The sequence below is a fragment of the Mastigoproctus giganteus genome, chromosome 3 (genome assembly GCF_048544385.1).
Source record: "Mastigoproctus giganteus isolate SK-2022 chromosome 3, ASM4854438v1, whole genome shotgun sequence".
Lineage (NCBI taxonomy): Eukaryota > Metazoa > Arthropoda > Arachnida > Uropygi > Thelyphonidae > Mastigoproctus > Mastigoproctus giganteus.
Genome location: NC_143577.1, coordinates 157,579,387 through 157,596,967, shown reverse-complemented (window position 1 = coordinate 157,596,967; position 17,581 = coordinate 157,579,387). Strand labels below are relative to the sequence as shown.

The following is a 17,581-nucleotide window of genomic DNA, read 5'->3' as shown; positions in this document are numbered from 1 at the left end:
AGCTCCTTGAGCCAGGCAAGCATTATACAAACTGCTTAATTACATGCATTTCCAGGAAATCCAATCCCAGAGCCCTTCCATCCTTTACTTGATTTATAGCCAAACTTATGAGGAAACTGGGCATCACAGTCTTCTCAGAAACATAACCCTCATTTTGTACCAAAATGTCTTGCTACACATAATCTCCCTCTTTAGGAAATAAGGACATCAATATCTGAGCCCACTCTCAAACACACTGTGCATTACATCTAATAAATAGATCTTTTTGGTGATAATTTTGTACACTGAATTCCAAGGTCTTATATTAGAAAAATACTTTCCCCTTAAATTAATATCCAAGTTTACAATCCTGAATAGGCACACTTCTTCTTACACATAGCAAAATATTAGTCACTATCTTTTCTATAGCAATTAACGTCAGCTTAGTTGCCTGCGAACACAAACTTCTGCCAATTAGCAGTTTTAACAGAAAATTTACTGGTCTCGCACCAAAACAAATAGCGTCATTGATATATGATTCCCCAATTTTGTAGAAGAGTACACTGAAAGGACAGAATTCCTGGTCACCACTTAGACGGTAATTCGATGTCAGTTTAACCAACTTTGAAAGAGGGATGATAGTGGATGCATGGGCTACTATCGCTGAGGTGGTACAGGAATATGCCATTTCCGGAATAGCATCTCATTGCGGGTGGATGAACATGGTCGTCAACATCTGTCTCCATCAGGTGATCATTAGCCACCAGAATCCCATTGCTAACACCAATTGGGCGAAAGAATATTGGCACTGGACCTTAGATGATTGGAGGCAGGCCTCCTGGTCCAATAAGTGCAGTTTCTGCCCGACATATGTAATGGTCTTGGGTGTGTTCAACTGGCACTCGTTTGGACCTCTGGTGCATCTCTGAACGGTCCAGGTTACATGTCCATCATGCACCCATAGAGCCATGGAAATACCTGTGGAACACTTTCATGAACTAGTGGACTCAATACCTGACTGCCATTATCCAGGTAAAAGGTGCACGTCCCATGATTTCTGTCAGCAACTGCAGCAAATCATTTACTACCCCCCAGAGAGAGAGAGTAGAACCAGCATTTGTGTCCGCCACAACCATTACAGGTCGAGATCTTAACAAAATCTCTCTACTCTTTCCAAATATTTCAGATATGGATCTAAGACGTTATTCCACCATACTCTTAAGTTATTCTGGGTTGATCAAGTACACATCAGCATATGAGAGCAAGCAAGCAATACTCTTGATGGTATTATCAGGTGATACAGAAGCCTATAGCACATATAAACTAGTCTGCAATCAAGTCACTAAGGCCGATTAAAGAAGTCTCTGAATTCCATTGGTTCACTAGATGTTGCTGAGAAACTGAATATGCATTTTGCATCTACATTCACCCATGGGGATGCCAACATTGTGAGATCCCTATAGATTGGATATTTGCAAATGTCTCTCCTATTCCCGGGGGGGGGGATAAAAGAATGAAGTCAGTACTTCTAGATCTGTTAGCTTCACTTCCATTCTATGGGAAGTAATGTAGATAGAATGTTATCTGTGCTGTGTATGCAGTTACACTACATTCAGAGTACAGATTTGTTAAGGGGCAGTCATACAACCTCATTTGTTTTCAATATATTGGGGAAAGCAGTGGAGGATTAGTGCACAAACAGTTCTTGGCATGCTGGATTCAAAAATTATGAATGAGTAACTAGTGATCATATCTGCCTTGATCCTTTTACTAGATGAACAACTGGGCTACAGCATAAAATATATTTTCAGTTGGCCAGCTAGGAGAAAGAATAAATACTGACAGCTCTACATAAATCCAGGGAATTTCAAGGTGATCTTCATCATAGACTGGTAAATTTAATTATATATGTTGTGAAGGCCTAGTTTATGAGAATAACCAACATAATACATTTGATTTCTGGACTAAGAGGGCAGTTCTATTTATCAATGTTTTTGCCAGGTGTTTTACTGCATAAATAAAAACATTACTTGAGGCTGTTGAATCACTTCTAGTCTTGGGTCCTTTTTACTTGGCAAAGAGTAAAATATAACTATCTTCCTAGTGTGTAAATCAGAGGAGTTATTGTATGAATGGGTATTTCCAGGGTTTAATTGGTGAACTGAATTTTAATACATTTATGAATTTGCTGAATTAATATCAGTTCGATAGGCAGCATGCTGTATCAATCACAAAGGACTACTGTTCTCCAGTAGTCCCCCATGACTGGTATACATAAAATGTTTGCTGTCTTTAGAAGGAATTTTTTTTTATTGGACAGGGAGAAGAGCAAACTATTGCTTAATACAAACTGATTAGTTAATTTAAAGACGGCAGCTGGAACATAGGTTCGGGTTTTTATACACATACAAGGGTGAATACAAAAGTTACATACTTCAAATTTTTGCAGTTTGACCAGTCTTCTCTGGACATATTTATTCCACTCAATTTTTTTTGACTTTTGGGAATAAATCTCAAGGTGGCTAAGAACTGTGTGCTCTGGTGTTGTCATAGCAAAGCAAGGACAATTTAGGAAGACACCAGTCACTGTTAACAGCCTTTTAATATTTTAGCTTTACTATTTCTTTTTCCAAACCTCCTAGCTCAGTGAACTCCTTGGGTTGATCGTTGCTTACTGTACCTTATTAATTAATCCCAAAAAGCATAAACTGATGATTATGCATTCTTTAAAAACAAGCAACTTGTCATCAAAATCACAACCTCCAGCTGTTTGAAGGAATATGGTAAGTAAATTTTAAAGGTACTATTTAACATCAATTGCAATAAATTTTATATGCAGCCACCTGTATCCAATTGATGATGAAAGTAAAGTTAATCTAAGTTTAGTCTGCAAACAACTTAATTTTAAAAAGTAGTTCTATACCAGTCATTAAAATTTTCACTTCATTGGGGTCAATCTAGTGATTAGATCACTTAAATACATTTTTGTATATTCAGAGTTATCCTTAGTTAGCTATTACTAACAGGTGCAGAAGATTACAGCCCAAACTTCATAGGAAAAGGAGAGCATGCAGAAAGCACTATGACAAAAACTGTTACTATTACCCTTGGAGCCGCTGCTGTGTACATCATTCTAGTAATGGGTCTTATGATTTGGTGTCGCTTTCGAAGAGCTAGAAGAAAAGCATTGCTACTGGCTCAAGCCACTGCTGAAGGTAAATAGGAAAGAAAATAACTTAAAAAAAATGTTTTTATCATTACTTTGTCACGTATAATTTACATTATGAACTTTTCTTTTAAGTGTATATTACTTAATAAAACAATTGAAGTGAGAAGAAATTTGGGGATGCATGGCATTATATTCAGTGAAGTTACTTTTAAGCACTAATGTACTGGTGGTATACAAATTCTTACTATCTGTAAAAAAAAAAAGTAAAGTGAGTTGTTACAGTTTTTTTTCCCTCTCTGTTCTAAAACAAAACAGCAAGCTAGGCAACCACCATTCTTTTAAAAATTAGCCATAAAAAAACAATGTTTTATTTACTACTCATACCATGATATGTACATACAAAATTTCATCAGAGTTCTTTTACAGCAAATTCTTATCCCACAAAAATGGGTCAATAATAAGTAAGCATACACCACTGTGTATGACCAGGTTAAGTTAAAAAAAAAAGGAAGGGTTCTTTGGCTGCCTTATAGAAAATCTATCTTAGACTGTTAGTTCTGAAATATTGGGCAAGAAACTGAGTGTTCTGTAGGGTGGTTGCACCTTGCTCAAGGGGAGATTTCAGTTGGCTATTGCTAAATATATATATACACTGTTGTTTAAATGTTAGCCATAGCAACTAAACACAGGAGATTGCCAGGTAGTGGTACAATTACATACACCATTGGTAAATACTTAAAATGTGTATGACCTGTTTTTTGTGACAACCAAAGGACATTTTGGTTCTCAATACAATCTTTGTATGTTATATATAATAATGTCTGATAAAAGTTTTTCATGCCAGGTGACCTGATATACTAGACAATAGTCTAAAAGAACTGGTTGGTATTGAGCTACTGAGTGTCTGTTTATTGACAGGCAACATACAGTTTTAGATACAATAAAAGTTTTTTAATATTTGTTTAATTTCCTGAGAAATCAGGTGGTGTTTTCCCAAAAACAAAGGGCTGTAAGTTGCATCTGACAGGAAACTGCTTATGGAACTTGTAGTACTGATAAGAGATTATTTTTAAGACAGGTTAAACACCTAGTTTTAATTCGTGCAAATGATGACCGCGTTTTCAAAGCAAGCTGTTCCTAAGAATTTTATGTTAAAGCTTAAACGGGTGAAAGTAAAATCTATAAATAACCCCCATTGTGTTTTGCTTAACTCTGAGTCTCATATGCTGGCTTCATGATAGGTTACAGACATTATGGGCAACAAATAGATGCAAGTTGAGAAAAAAAGAAAGTCTGAGCATGAATGCTCGAGAACTAATTACATTTAGTACTTAAGGATTGCCTTAACTTGTCCAGTCAGGAATGGGGGGAAAATGAGGTCGGCAGATCTATCTATTACCATAAACTGCGGGGATGGAAGCCTACTGAACAATTCATGCTGAGGGAAATGAATCATAATCTGCCACACTGGTCCAGTGCAGGTTGGCAGATCGACTGTATTTAGCAGTCAGAGCCTTGAACCCCGTCTACTCAAAGAGCGTGTGCTGCTGCACTCTGCTACGGAAGCCTTCTATTACCATAACTAGACTCAATAGTTTATATACAAAACATTCTGCTTGGAGTTGTGTTTGGTCAACTTTACTTTATAAATGCAAATGTTCCCAACCACATTGATCCACTCTTAAATTATCTAGAGATAAGCTTGCAGAAAGAAAATTCTTACCCTAACAAACACAACTTCAATTATGTGGAATGGTCCTAATACAGCTGCTGTAGGAGTTGATCCAGTCTGACCATCTCCTCCCTCCGGGCAGCCTTTTATAATGTCGCTGTATTAGAAATTGGAGTGTTCACCCCTCATGACTGACCATTTGGAGGAGTTAATGAAGCAAATAACAAAGTCAGTTTCTTTTGTGGACACAGTTTTTACCTCAAATGGAAGAATTTAATAAATATGATTGGGCTCATTTAATCCTGGCTTACATATTACCTTTTTGATATCGGGACGGATTGGTTTCTTCTCCATTGCGGCGTACCAGAGACAGTGCAACATCTGATATTCGAATGTCATTAACTATAGATCTGAACTGCAAATCTTAAGAAATATACAGAGATGACCACCTATCTAATACTTCGTAGGTCCTCCTTTTGCCCTCAGTACAGCAACTATCCGACATGGGATTGATATCAGGGGAGTTCGGAGCCCAAACTGTGTTCCTCACGCCATTCGGGAAAAAGTGTAAATAGTAAAGACCACTGATATGTTGCTCCACACCATGGAGTAAATAATGTGACTCCATTCTTCCAACTTGCATGCTCTTTGCACCAGGCAAGACTTTTACGCTGATGAACCTTGGTTAGGAGAGGATGCCATAGGGGTTGTCTGCTGGTATAGCCCATGTATGAGTCATCGGACTGTTATTTGACCATTTTGACATCAGTCCCGGTACACTTTAACTACGGCAGTTCTCGAACACCCCACCAGTTTGGGAAATCGAGGCACTAGCTCGTTGAGCTCCCACAATCCTTCCTTTTACTACCTACTGAACCACTGACACCTTATCCATGCTACGTAGGTCAACGGGTCACATTCACTTTTCATAAGGGTGATCACTCAGTCAGTATATATGATGAATGTGACTTATACAAATTTCTTGAAAACAAGAATAACTACCTCACTCAAGATGGAAGAGGGAATTGTATCATCGAACCTGAATATGTTGTTAACATTCATATCTAGGTCAGTTTACTTTTGTGGATTAATAACAATTCATGAGTGATTTTGCCATTGGCTTATTTAATTGCTTGAAATTCTATACACTGTTTTATGATTATCTGCCACCCAGGCATACTGATGTAATTTAATTTAAACTATGGGTAAGGTAACCAACCATGTGTTAAATGTGTAACACATTTTGATGTTTTTGTTAATTCTCCACTAGTAAACTATTTCTAGGAGATTCCTTTCCCTAGTGTAGCAGACCTTGGATGGGAACCAGGTGCCCAGTCGGCAGCATATGGGAGAAATCCTGGAGACCACCAATAATACAAGAATACATAAAGTAACTCATATGCATAAGCACAAGACTGTTATAAATTTTCTATTAACTACATAGCATAGTTTTCCCAAGGAATGAAAACAACCAGTACTGATTCATGATCAAAAAGTTTTGGAAAAAGCAATTTGCTTGTTTCTTTTAAATGTTATGCCAGCAAAGCCCTTCAGTCCATTGCAGACACATTTACAGTACTTCTTGCCATCATTAGATAAGAAGCAGTATATGTTTTGGAAGCTGGAAATTATCCCTAGTAATGAATAGGGCAAAGTCTGCAACATCTTTCATTTGAAATCTAATAGAATACCAACATCTCTACATTTCTGAAAGTCAAAGATCACATTAAAATAAACACTTTGATGCAGTGACATTATTATCCATAAGTTGACCCATTTTTTATTTTTTTTAATGAAAATCCCAAACAAGAACTATTAGTACTTATTACCATGCATAGTTGAGGAAATGAAAGACATATATTGACTTCTGCAGATTGTAATTATGAGGGAAAGTTGGACAGTAAAAGGATATTGAGTGATAACAGCACATGTTCAGACTGCTTTGAAAGAGGGAGCAGGAATTATGGAGGTATCTCCAGAACATTTATGAGAATGGAAAGACTCTGTTAGAGATGAATCATTAATTTTTTTTTATGCAGAGGAAGCAATATTTGTAATTGCTTATGCACAGGAGCAGAAGAATCCTTTTTTGCAAGAAATAAGACAAGACTGAAATCAACTAAGCTAGACAACTGTTTCAACCTTTACTGACTCTCATCACATGGAGTATTATTTACATATCTTTAAAGCACTCACTAGAGCAAAACATTACAATGTGTTTAAATCTGCAGGCACAGTAATATATTACTTAATCCCCACTTCAATAAGTCAAACAAAATTTTGAAACTTGTAGAACTCAAATAATCTTGCTTGCATCCATGACTGTGACCAGTCATATTACACAGCAATTTCCTACATTCACCCTTGAAGGGTAGATTAACTTTTAGTTAGATCCAAAATACCCTGAGGGAGGGATGTTTATTTTTCCTATCAGCTTGAAACTTTTCAAGTTCACACAAGTAAAAGGCAGATCATTTTGGGATGATCAGCTTTTCTTCACTCAACACTGGAAAATTAAACAATTCTTGTTTGGCTCCTATCATATTAGTAGTGCAGTTATACAAAGGGTACTAGGAAAGTTTTGCAATATGACGCAACAATGAATCACAGGAAGCTGCTTGTTGCTGCATGTTGAGACATGTTCATACGTGCATAGTAGCCGCCGTGCCAAGTCGATGGGCTCAGTTATTCATTAGTAGTGAGAGTGTAAAGTGCTTGCGATGGCATCGTGGTCACGAAATGAGATAAGGACAGTTTTGCGGTATAATTTTGTGCGTGGTTTAACCATAGACCAGTGCTTAGAAGAAATGACTCTTGCACTAGATGATGATTGTCCACATCGTACAACGATATTCAGGTGGTATAGAGAATTCCAAAGGGGAAATTTCACTCTGGAGGATTCTGAGAGGCCGGGAAGGCCACGAACGTCAATTACGGAGGAAAACGTTACTGCTGTGAGGAAAATGCTTGACGAAAACAGGCGAGTGACCTACCAACAGATAGAGGATACTTTGGGCCTAAATGCACCAGCAATTCGTTCGATTCTGCAAGATCATTTGCACGTGAAGAAACTTTGTTCTCTCTGGGTGCCGCATCAACTGACTGAAGAGCAGATGACACGACGTGTGACTTGGTGCCGGGAGATGTTAAAAAAGTTTGATAAGGGACAATCTCGGTATGTGAACAACATCGTGACAGGTGACGAGACTTGGCTGTACTATTACGATCTGCCGACCAAGGCTCAAAACAAAGTTTGGGTTTTTGATGATGACGACACACCCGTAATTGTCAGAAAATCCCGATCTGTAAAGAAGAAAATGATAGCTGTATTTTTCAAATCGAGTGGAATTGTGGAACGTGTCGTTTTGGACACGCAGAAGACAGTCACAGCTAAGTGGTATACTGAACAATGCCTGCCTAAAGTCATTGGATCTATGAAGAACCTGCGGTCAAAGTCAAGAATGGACACCTGGTACCGCCATCACGATAATGCTAAAGCTCACCGCGCCAAAGCCTGCACCGAATATTTCACCACGACAGGACTGAAACTTCTCGAGCACCCTCCCTACAGTTCAGACCTTGCTCCCTGCGACTTTGCACTGTTCCCGCATGTGAAAATGAAGCTAAAAGGGAGGCGGTTTTCCAGTGATGAGGACCTTCTACGGGCTTGGGACAACGAGTGTGCTTTACTCCCTAGTGAAACTTGGCAGAACTGGTTTAAAGATTGGTTTCGGAGGATGGAGAGGTGTATTGAATGTAGAGGAAATTACTTTGAAAAAATTAAATAAACAAAGCTGTATTGCAAAACTTTCCTAGTACCCTTTGTATCTTAGTTATTTACTTGGCCTTCAAAGTCTACTTCTGCTGAAATATGTGTGAATTGGTGTTTTTTTTTTTTTTATTAGGTCCATAAACTAATTTAGTTAACATTATGCCATCAATGTGTGTTCATTGCTAAGAGCACCAGAAAGTTCTGCATTCTGATAGGATTAAAACTGTTTGCAATTCTGTTCAGGATTACAATAAATGAATTTAAATTACTGGTCAGGTGTGGATATCAAAGACACATTCTGTTTCTGAGTATACTGATGAGATTTGCAGCAGACAAGAAAAATGTATGGAGTGCATATAAACTAGTCCTCAATTAAGTCACAAAGGAGGTTAGGCAAGCTAATGCAGACATAAGAAGTCTCTGGCAAAGGCTTTACTTATGTAAACACTAGTAATTGCAGACCTGTTAGCGTAGATATTTTGACATCACATACTTAAATTTCAGAAAAGTGTTTCATGTTAGGGATTGTTGAGTGAGAGAAGACAGAGTAGTTATCAATGGAGGTCCATTGTTTATTGATGGAAGAATGAGTAATCCCAGATTAACATACAGGGATGAGATGATTAGGCCACTACTAATTGTCTTGGGATTTCAATACTGCAGAGGATCAATTAAATTCTGGGAAAACCTTTTGCCATAGAATTGATTCCTTGGCAGTTTCATCTGAACAAAACAAACATCACTACAAATCAATCAAGAGGATATAATATGCTGCTGTTGTCCCAAGAGAACTATTTTTTTTTAAAGTGATGGAGAAAAAAAAAAAATGTGGGTTTCCATGAGGCAAATGTTTATTGTTATCCATGCATAATTATGTAAGGGGTCTGTGAAAGCCTACCTTGGACTCATGATGATACACCAATGGAATGAATCCACTGATATCATAAGGAAGAATTCAATAAATAACATAGGTCAACAAGTATTTTTCATAAGAAAAAACATGCACCAGACAGATCACTGGGTGATGAGACTAATTATACCATTCACATATATACATGAACAATAATTACTGTTATTTCAGATAAGATCTGGTGAATTTTCATCGTCACTCCAGCAAGATCCTTTAAATGGCCTCATTAGAAATCTAGCCTTAAGAGTACAGCAGAAATACTTCATTAAGGAGGTGATTGTTCCACCTAAAAGACTGCTGTACAAATTGGAGTATTGTGGTATTAAGGGAAAGTTACTGCTATGGATAAAGGGGGTGGTTGATTGCAGATGGAATTTAACAAATGCAAGATAGTGCAGACCAGGCACTACAAACTAGGTATTAGAAACACTGTACACCCTACCATTTCCAATTAATTGCTCTCTTATTTGTCCTGTAACTTGTGGCATCCAGTTTTATATTAATGGTTACAACAGTAACCACATTCTGTATCACTGACTCCCTTTGTAAACAAGTGTGAAATTGAATGATTCATTAGCTAATGGATCAGAGATATTAAACCTATAAAGATCCCTATTTATCTCAAACCATTTTAGAATGTCTCTAATGAAAAGGACAAATAGAGTTAAGTCTCCTACATGAAGTGATTGTGTTATTGGCGAAGTATCAAAGTTCCCAACTTTTATACAAAAGCCATAATGGGGAAAATACTACCCCTATATACGTTATGAGCACTGAATATAATATAAATTCTCACTGAGAACAGTCACACTAAACTTAGTGAAATCTGGTAACAACCTTAACGTCCCACCTTCAGGAAAAATAAATATGAAGTTTTATCCAGGTCATACACATTTGACTCATCTGCATATGTTAAAAGGAGATAACTGGCTGCAGTCATAATCATCTAAAGTGCAAGAGAGGTCTGAATGCAAACACTCCTATTTCATAAATATATCTTGGGCTTTAAGCCCAATGAAATTCTCATTTCCACCAACCTTTGTCTAAATCGTTCAGGAAAGCAGAACTAACTGACTGTCTCATATTTATTTCAATGAGATACAGCTTACTGTATTTAGTTTCTTACATTAATAGAATATAAATGGGGGGGGGGAAATAATGGCATTTCAATAACCTCTAAATCTGCCAGGCTGAAAGCCTGTTGTCCTGTGCTATGCAAAATAATTACTGTGAGGGCACTAATCAAAAATTATGCCATTAAAATAATTGAATTTTTTGGGCCTAATGTGCCTTAGGCCCAAATTTTCCATCTTTTAGCAAAATCAAAGTTCAGACTGAAGAATACATAAGGGCTGTGAACACATCAGAGACTAGCAATTTGTATTTTATAGCAGGCTAATTGTACATTTGCCAAAATGTACAACAAAACTAAAGAAGTTTTTCAGTAAACTTCTGGCACAAAAGTAACAAGAACATCAGTTTTTTGCCTCTACTATAGCTTGACTACAAAAACTCTATGCCTATTGAAACAATTTCAATTCTTCTACTAGTACTTAGGGAATCTTGAAAAGGTAAAAAGAAATAAATTTTCATAGAAAATGAGCCGTTGGAAGCTCCACAGAGCTGGTTACCTGATTTTCCATAATTATAGTAATAGCCCTAGAGTGCAAGGAAGCCAGTGGCTTTTGCTGCAATGGGCAGAAAATACAAATTATTTCCTTACCTTCTCACATAGGCAACCAACCTGTTCCAGTGAGTCAGTGATTGCTGGAACAGGTTGGTAAAAGAAAACTTTCTACAATCTAGTCTAAACCACTTCCCGTGTAATTCTATATAGCACCTTCATTATCCTATCAGTGCAGTTCTGCACAAGCAACGTGTACTCATATGATTCCAAAAACCATTACTTTCTGTTCAAAACAGAGCAGTGTTATGTGAGGAATATATATACTGGAATTACAGTTTAAGTATCAGAAGCGATGGTGGAGTACTTCACAGGTGTCGCTCCCCCGTTTCTGTAAATATTTTGGTTGAAGATTGCTATGGTACTAGACAAGCACCAATACTGTTTTTAAAGATTTATTGTTTTCACAGCATAAAGATGGTAATGCAGGAAGCAATGTAGTTTAAAATGGAACAGACTAAGCTTTTATTTCCAAGAAAAAATATAAAAGGGCACCTGTCAGGTGCCCCCATTGTGGGTTAATAGGGTTGACATACAGTCCACCATATGTGATGTAAGATAAAGCATCATTTATATATAGAAAGGTACAAGAACCACTTGATTTTAGGTAAGTTTTTCCCAGCCCGTGGGAATAAATGGAGATATCACATAATGTGAACCCAGTAACACATTGGTTGTTTTTTTTAATTCGTTCCAAGTTCTTGGAGGTTGCACCACACTTTCATATGTTCCCATTATAAGAATCAATTTTGAATGCCTTTGTGATATTTTTCTAGAGGTCATGACCATAAAACACTTTCCAGTTTATTGGGATTTTCTGTTTGTGCATCTAATTATAAACGGGTAGTAAACTCGATCTTATTGCATTTGCGATAACTGCAATTGTGTGGATTTTTACGCTATTATAGCGAAATGTGTTCAACTTCACTGAAATCTTCAATCATATAAAAAAACAAATTTTCAGAAACTTCTCTTCATTCCTATTTACAATGATGAACGGGAAGTGCAAATGCTGGCAGTGCCATGAAATGAAGATGAAAATGATTAAGAAGTACAAAGCAGGACAAAGTTTGTCATCTATTGCAAGGGAATTGTCTTGCTGCTTCAACAGTGAAAACTATTTTAAAGGACAGTGCGCATGTCAAAGGATCAATGCACTTAAGATCAGCCGTGATCACAAAACAATGTTCAGGTGCTATAGCAAAGATGGAACAGCTGTTAATAATATGAATGGAAAATCAGATTCAGAAGTGAGTGCCCCTGAGTCTAATGACCATTTGAGCAACAAGTATTTATAAAGATATTAAGGATAAGTATGGCGAACCCAAGTTTGTGGCAAGAAACGAGTGGTTTCCAAAACACTAAAGTATGTGGTGAAGACGCAGAGAAATTATTGATGAAGGCAAATATTTAACATTAATGAGACTGCTCAGTATTGGAAAAAAAATGCAGGATCAAACATACAATGCCAGGTTTCGTTTCAAGGAGTCAAAAGATGGGGCTAATGCAGTGCGAGATTACAGATTAAAACCACTGCTCGTGTACCATTCTGGAAATCCTTGTGCATTTAAGGGCATCAATAAAGCCACCCTACCCATGCATTTCCGCTCAAACCAGAAAGCATGGATAACAATATCCCTCTCTGAGGATTGGTTTAAATGTTGCTTCATTCCCGAGGTTAAGAAATAATGTAAAGACAACGACGTTCCTTTCACGATTTTGCTTCTATTAGGCAATGTTCCTGGACATCGTACGGATCTAGATTATTTCAATTCGAACAAGAGTCTTATTTCTACCGCAAAACACGACTTCACTCATCCAACCTATGGATCAGGGTGTTATTTCAAATTTAAAAGCATACTATGAGAAAATTAAGAGACTTTTGGAAATCTTACAATATTTACCACGCCATCTTAAACATTAATAAGGCCTAGGCAGAAATTACTAAAAGTTGTTTAAATGGCACATGGAAGAAAATATGCCCACAGCTTCGAAGGATTTGAAGAGGTACTTCAGTTGGAGGTTGATGCTAAAGACATAAAGGAGTTAATAGGGGAAGAACTTATTGACTTGCAGGAAGCGATAGTGAAAGAAGAAAATGCTGATGAAGCTCAAGACGAACCAAAGGAGAAGCCGAGACACTTCACTGCCAGAGAAATTTTGTAATGTGTTGGCGAAGTTTGAGAAGATGGATCCTGACAATTCTTATAAGTTAACAGAGGGGTGAATGATATGCTTGCTTGCTACAAAGAAATCTACAGCGAAAAGAAAAAAGCCACTGTCCAGTCATCCATATGTTCTTTCGTAAGGTTGAGCGGCGTACTTTGAAGACGTTGATTCTGGAAACGATGCTCAAGAGGTAAAACTTACTGACGTTATTCCCCTCTTTTTTTGTAATTTTTCCTGCACATGAGATGAATAAATAAGTCTAGGAGTTCCTGTATTCATTGCATACATAACACTTCTGAATAGAGAAGAATAAAAAACCAGAGGGGTTGACTCCTGTCAAAATCGTATTAAAAAAATATATATATACAGCCTTAGAAATTTATTTCTTACTGATTCATTGACAATATAATATTTGTAAAATAATAAGAGGAGTTTACCTCAATATAGTACATATAACACTTCCATACGATACTCTCCAGAAATTAAAAAGAATCTAATGAAAATTACCAAATAGGGTTGAAACTTAAATAGTGATTATTTGTCTTTGCGCATGCATGTAAAGGTCAACACGTTGGAGATCAAATATGGCCGCCGAATATTAACAGAATTCTCGTGTAATTTAATTTCTACGGTTTCTGTAATTAATAGTCGCGTATGTTTTTCACGAAAGGCTAATACTGAGGCTTCGTGTTGATTTACACGAATATTCAGAGAAAATCGCGTCGAACCTTGGTAAGATGAGTCGCAATCACGGCAAGAAATGTTGTATACCAAATCATAAATTTGTGTTACGAACGCGGAAAGAACCAAGCGATTGTTCAGTATAGTGTGTAATTTCCGTATTGGCCTGGCCACAATTTTAAATTCGGTATCTTTAAAGAATCTATTAAGCTGTTTGTGCCACTGTTCAACATATGGGACAGAAATAAAGTATTTTTTGATATTACTATATCCTATCCTTAGCCTGTACCCTAATTCGGTTTATTGTGGTAAGGGGATAACCCCTATTTAAGAACCTGCTAGTTAATATTTATATTTCTGAGCCCATCGTTGAATATTTATAGGTATTTAGAAATTGATTAAAGATAATCTTTTAAAATTAATCGATCTTTTGTAGGTGAACGGGTGATAGCTATTATAATGTAGAAGCATACCGGTGTTTGTAGGTTTTCGATAGATGCTAAATTGGATTTTATTCGAGTCCTGAGTAAGCGTGAAATTTAGAAAGTTTAATGACTTTGTATCCGTATCCTCCATTTCCAATGTAAATTTGAGTCTAGAATGAATATTATTAAATGAATGTAAAATGTCTTGGATAGTACTACTATCAGTAATAACTAGAACATTGTCTAAATACCTCCCATAGTATGTGATACAGAAAAGGTGTCAAATGTATATGATCAATCGTTGAGAGATAGATCTCTGACATTAAGTCACTCAGGCTCAAACCCATATGTTTTTTATTAGGGTACAGGCTAAGGATAGGATACAAAATACTACACCAACCAATACTTTATTTCTCTCCCATACGTTGAACAGTGGCACAACCAGCTTAATAGATTTTTTAAAGATACCGAATTTAAAATTGTGGCCAGGCCAATACGGAAATTACACACTATACTGAACAATTGCTCGGTTCTTTCCGCATTCGCAACACATATTAATGATTTGGTATACAACATTTCTTGCGGTGATTGTGACCCGTCTTAGGTTCAACGCAATTTTCTCTGAATATTCGTGTAAATCAATGTGAAGCCTCCGTATTAGCCTTTCATGCCATTAACGTAAAACATATTTTTTTATTTAACGAGGCCAAAATGCTTAATGTTCAACATAATTATACGCGACTATTAATTGCAGAAACCATAGAAATTAAATTACACGAGAATTCTGTTAATGTTCGACGGCCATATTTGACCTCCAATGCGTGGACCTTTATGTGCATGCGCAAAGACAAATAATCACTATTTAAGTTTCAGGTTCAACCCTATTCGGTAATTTTCATTCCTGCGATCGCGACATACGGTCAAAAAGCATTGTCAGCTTCAGGAAGGAAAATCGTTTTGAATATTTTCGTTAGATTCTTTTTAATTATTTATTTTTTACTCTAATGTAAGTTTTCGATTTTTTCGTTTTAATTTCTGGAGAGTATCATACGGAAGTGTTCTACATACTACAGAACGTTGACCATTTCTTTTAGTTGCCAAATCAGAAAATGGAGATATTCAACTCGACACAGAAATGAAAGACAAATGTAACACGCCCGCAACAATAGATAATAAAGATGGTTCTGCTAAGAGTGATGGAGAAGTGCATTCCCAAAGTTCAGGATCTCATCACTCTCGCAAAAGTAGGTCTTCCTATGACCGGATTCAGTTTCCTCGTCATGATTTGCAAACAGTCATGTTGTTAGGTAAGTATTATATATTTTTTTTTTCTGAGAGTTTTATACAATACAGATTATCACAAAATGATAGTAAAGCTTTTATAGTATCCAATGTAAAAAAAAAATTTCCAACAATCTGTTACACTATGAAAACAAAGTTCTCTACCCATATCCTGCAAACCATCCTTTTTTCCCATTTAAGGTCCTTAACCAGGTCTTGTTGGAGTAAACCCTGATTCTGTCATTAAAAGCTATGCCTACAATAAGGTCTAACATTCCATCAGAGCAGGTGACCACTGATAACAACATAATCATTCCTTTATCCACCAGAACAGTATTTTTTGCATACTGTTACTTTGTGACTAGCTAACTGGGCAAGATCCACCTGTTTTGCTGCTTCAGTAATGGACTAGAATAAAGATATTTTTCCAGTTCCTCTCCCATTTAGGACCCATCAGCCAAAAAAATAAAATCAAAACCCCTTCCCATCCATTCACTACAACAGATGGAAGTTTGTTCCTGCTGGCCAAAGGCAAATTTCTGCACATCTATTCTACAATTGTCTTTCCTCAATCTGAATCTATGCCCCCTCATTACTTGAGGCATGTGATGCAAGCTTATACAGCATCAGCCAAAAAAAAAACTTCCCATTTCACCCATCTAGTCAAATTTATTTACGCTATCAACTACCTTTCCGCAGTTTCTTAATCTGAGCAAGCAGAAATATCCCATCAGCATTGAGCCTGCTCAAACCTTGCAAAACTTAAGCCTTTGTTCCTCTCCTCTGTACTTGTTCTAGCAACTCTGAGGCCTGATCATTACCTTATACAAAGGGATAACCACCTTGTCTCTGCTAGCAAAATTCCTATATATCATTGAAAAAAACTCCATCACCTGCTCTGGCAGCCCGACTGCACAATTACCCCCCCCCCCCAACCCCAGGTCTTTTTCATTCTCCACCTCCATGAGTGTAGTACCACACAGTTGGTACATTTCTTTTGGGTTACTGCTACCCATATGGAGTACTTTGCATTTGTCAATGTTAAACTTCTCAGCCCATCTGCCTAACTTTTCTTGATCCTGTTGCAATAGCATACTGTCTTTACTGCAAACTTGGACATTAGGTCATTGATAAATACACAAAACAACAATGGGCCCAGCACCGAACCCTTGGGGACTCCACTAATAGCATTAGTCCACGTACAGCAGTGTACATTCTCCCACTCAACCATCCCTTTGTGCCACAGTATCAAAAGCTTTCCTGAAATCCAATCAAATTGGTCAGACAAAACTTTCCCCTTTACAAACCCATGCCTGTGTCGCAACTGTTACTGCTGTCTTGTCTAGGTGATCCTGTATCATCTCCTTAATCAGTGACTCCATTATTTTCCCCGGAACAGAAGTTAAACTAACAGGTCTATAATTATTTGGGTCATCCTTTGTGAAGTGGGGATACATTTGCACATCTCCAGTCTATGGGGACCTCCCCTGCCTCTAAGGGTTTGCTTACTTCCCTTGCTGCATCTTTTATGTTTAACAATTTCTCCTCCACTTTGCTCTTAGTTATTACAAAATCACTTATCTCCCTGTTAGAGTTTGACAAACTTCTGGCATTCCCCTCCTTGAATAACTCCTCATGTGTGAATGTAGATGCAAAATACTCATTCAGTTTATCAGCTACCTGAGCATGATCATCTATGTTAAGTGGACCAATCTGATTCATCCCTTTCCTTCTAGAGCTTACATAAGAAAAGAACTCTTTGCCAAAGATTTCTCATAATCGGCCTAACCTCCTTTGTGACTTGATTACAGACTAGGCTTGTGTTGCCTGGTAATTTAT

At 37.2% G+C, this 17,581-nt stretch overlaps 1 protein-coding gene across 2 annotated transcripts in view; it reads left to right on the top strand.

Moving 5' to 3' along the window:
* Positions 1–17,581, top strand: part of LOC150088352 (inactive tyrosine-protein kinase 7-like) — a 376,615-nt gene that overhangs the window by 347,537 nt on the left and 11,497 nt on the right. For both annotated transcript variants that reach the window (XM_090369462.1, XM_090369464.1), the window contains exons 10-11: positions 3,006–3,194; positions 15,556–15,768. In XM_090369462.1, coding sequence (XP_090225588.1) covers positions 3,006–3,194; positions 15,556–15,768 — 402 coding nt within the window. The remainder of the gene's footprint in view (positions 1–3,005; positions 3,195–15,555; positions 15,769–17,581) is intronic.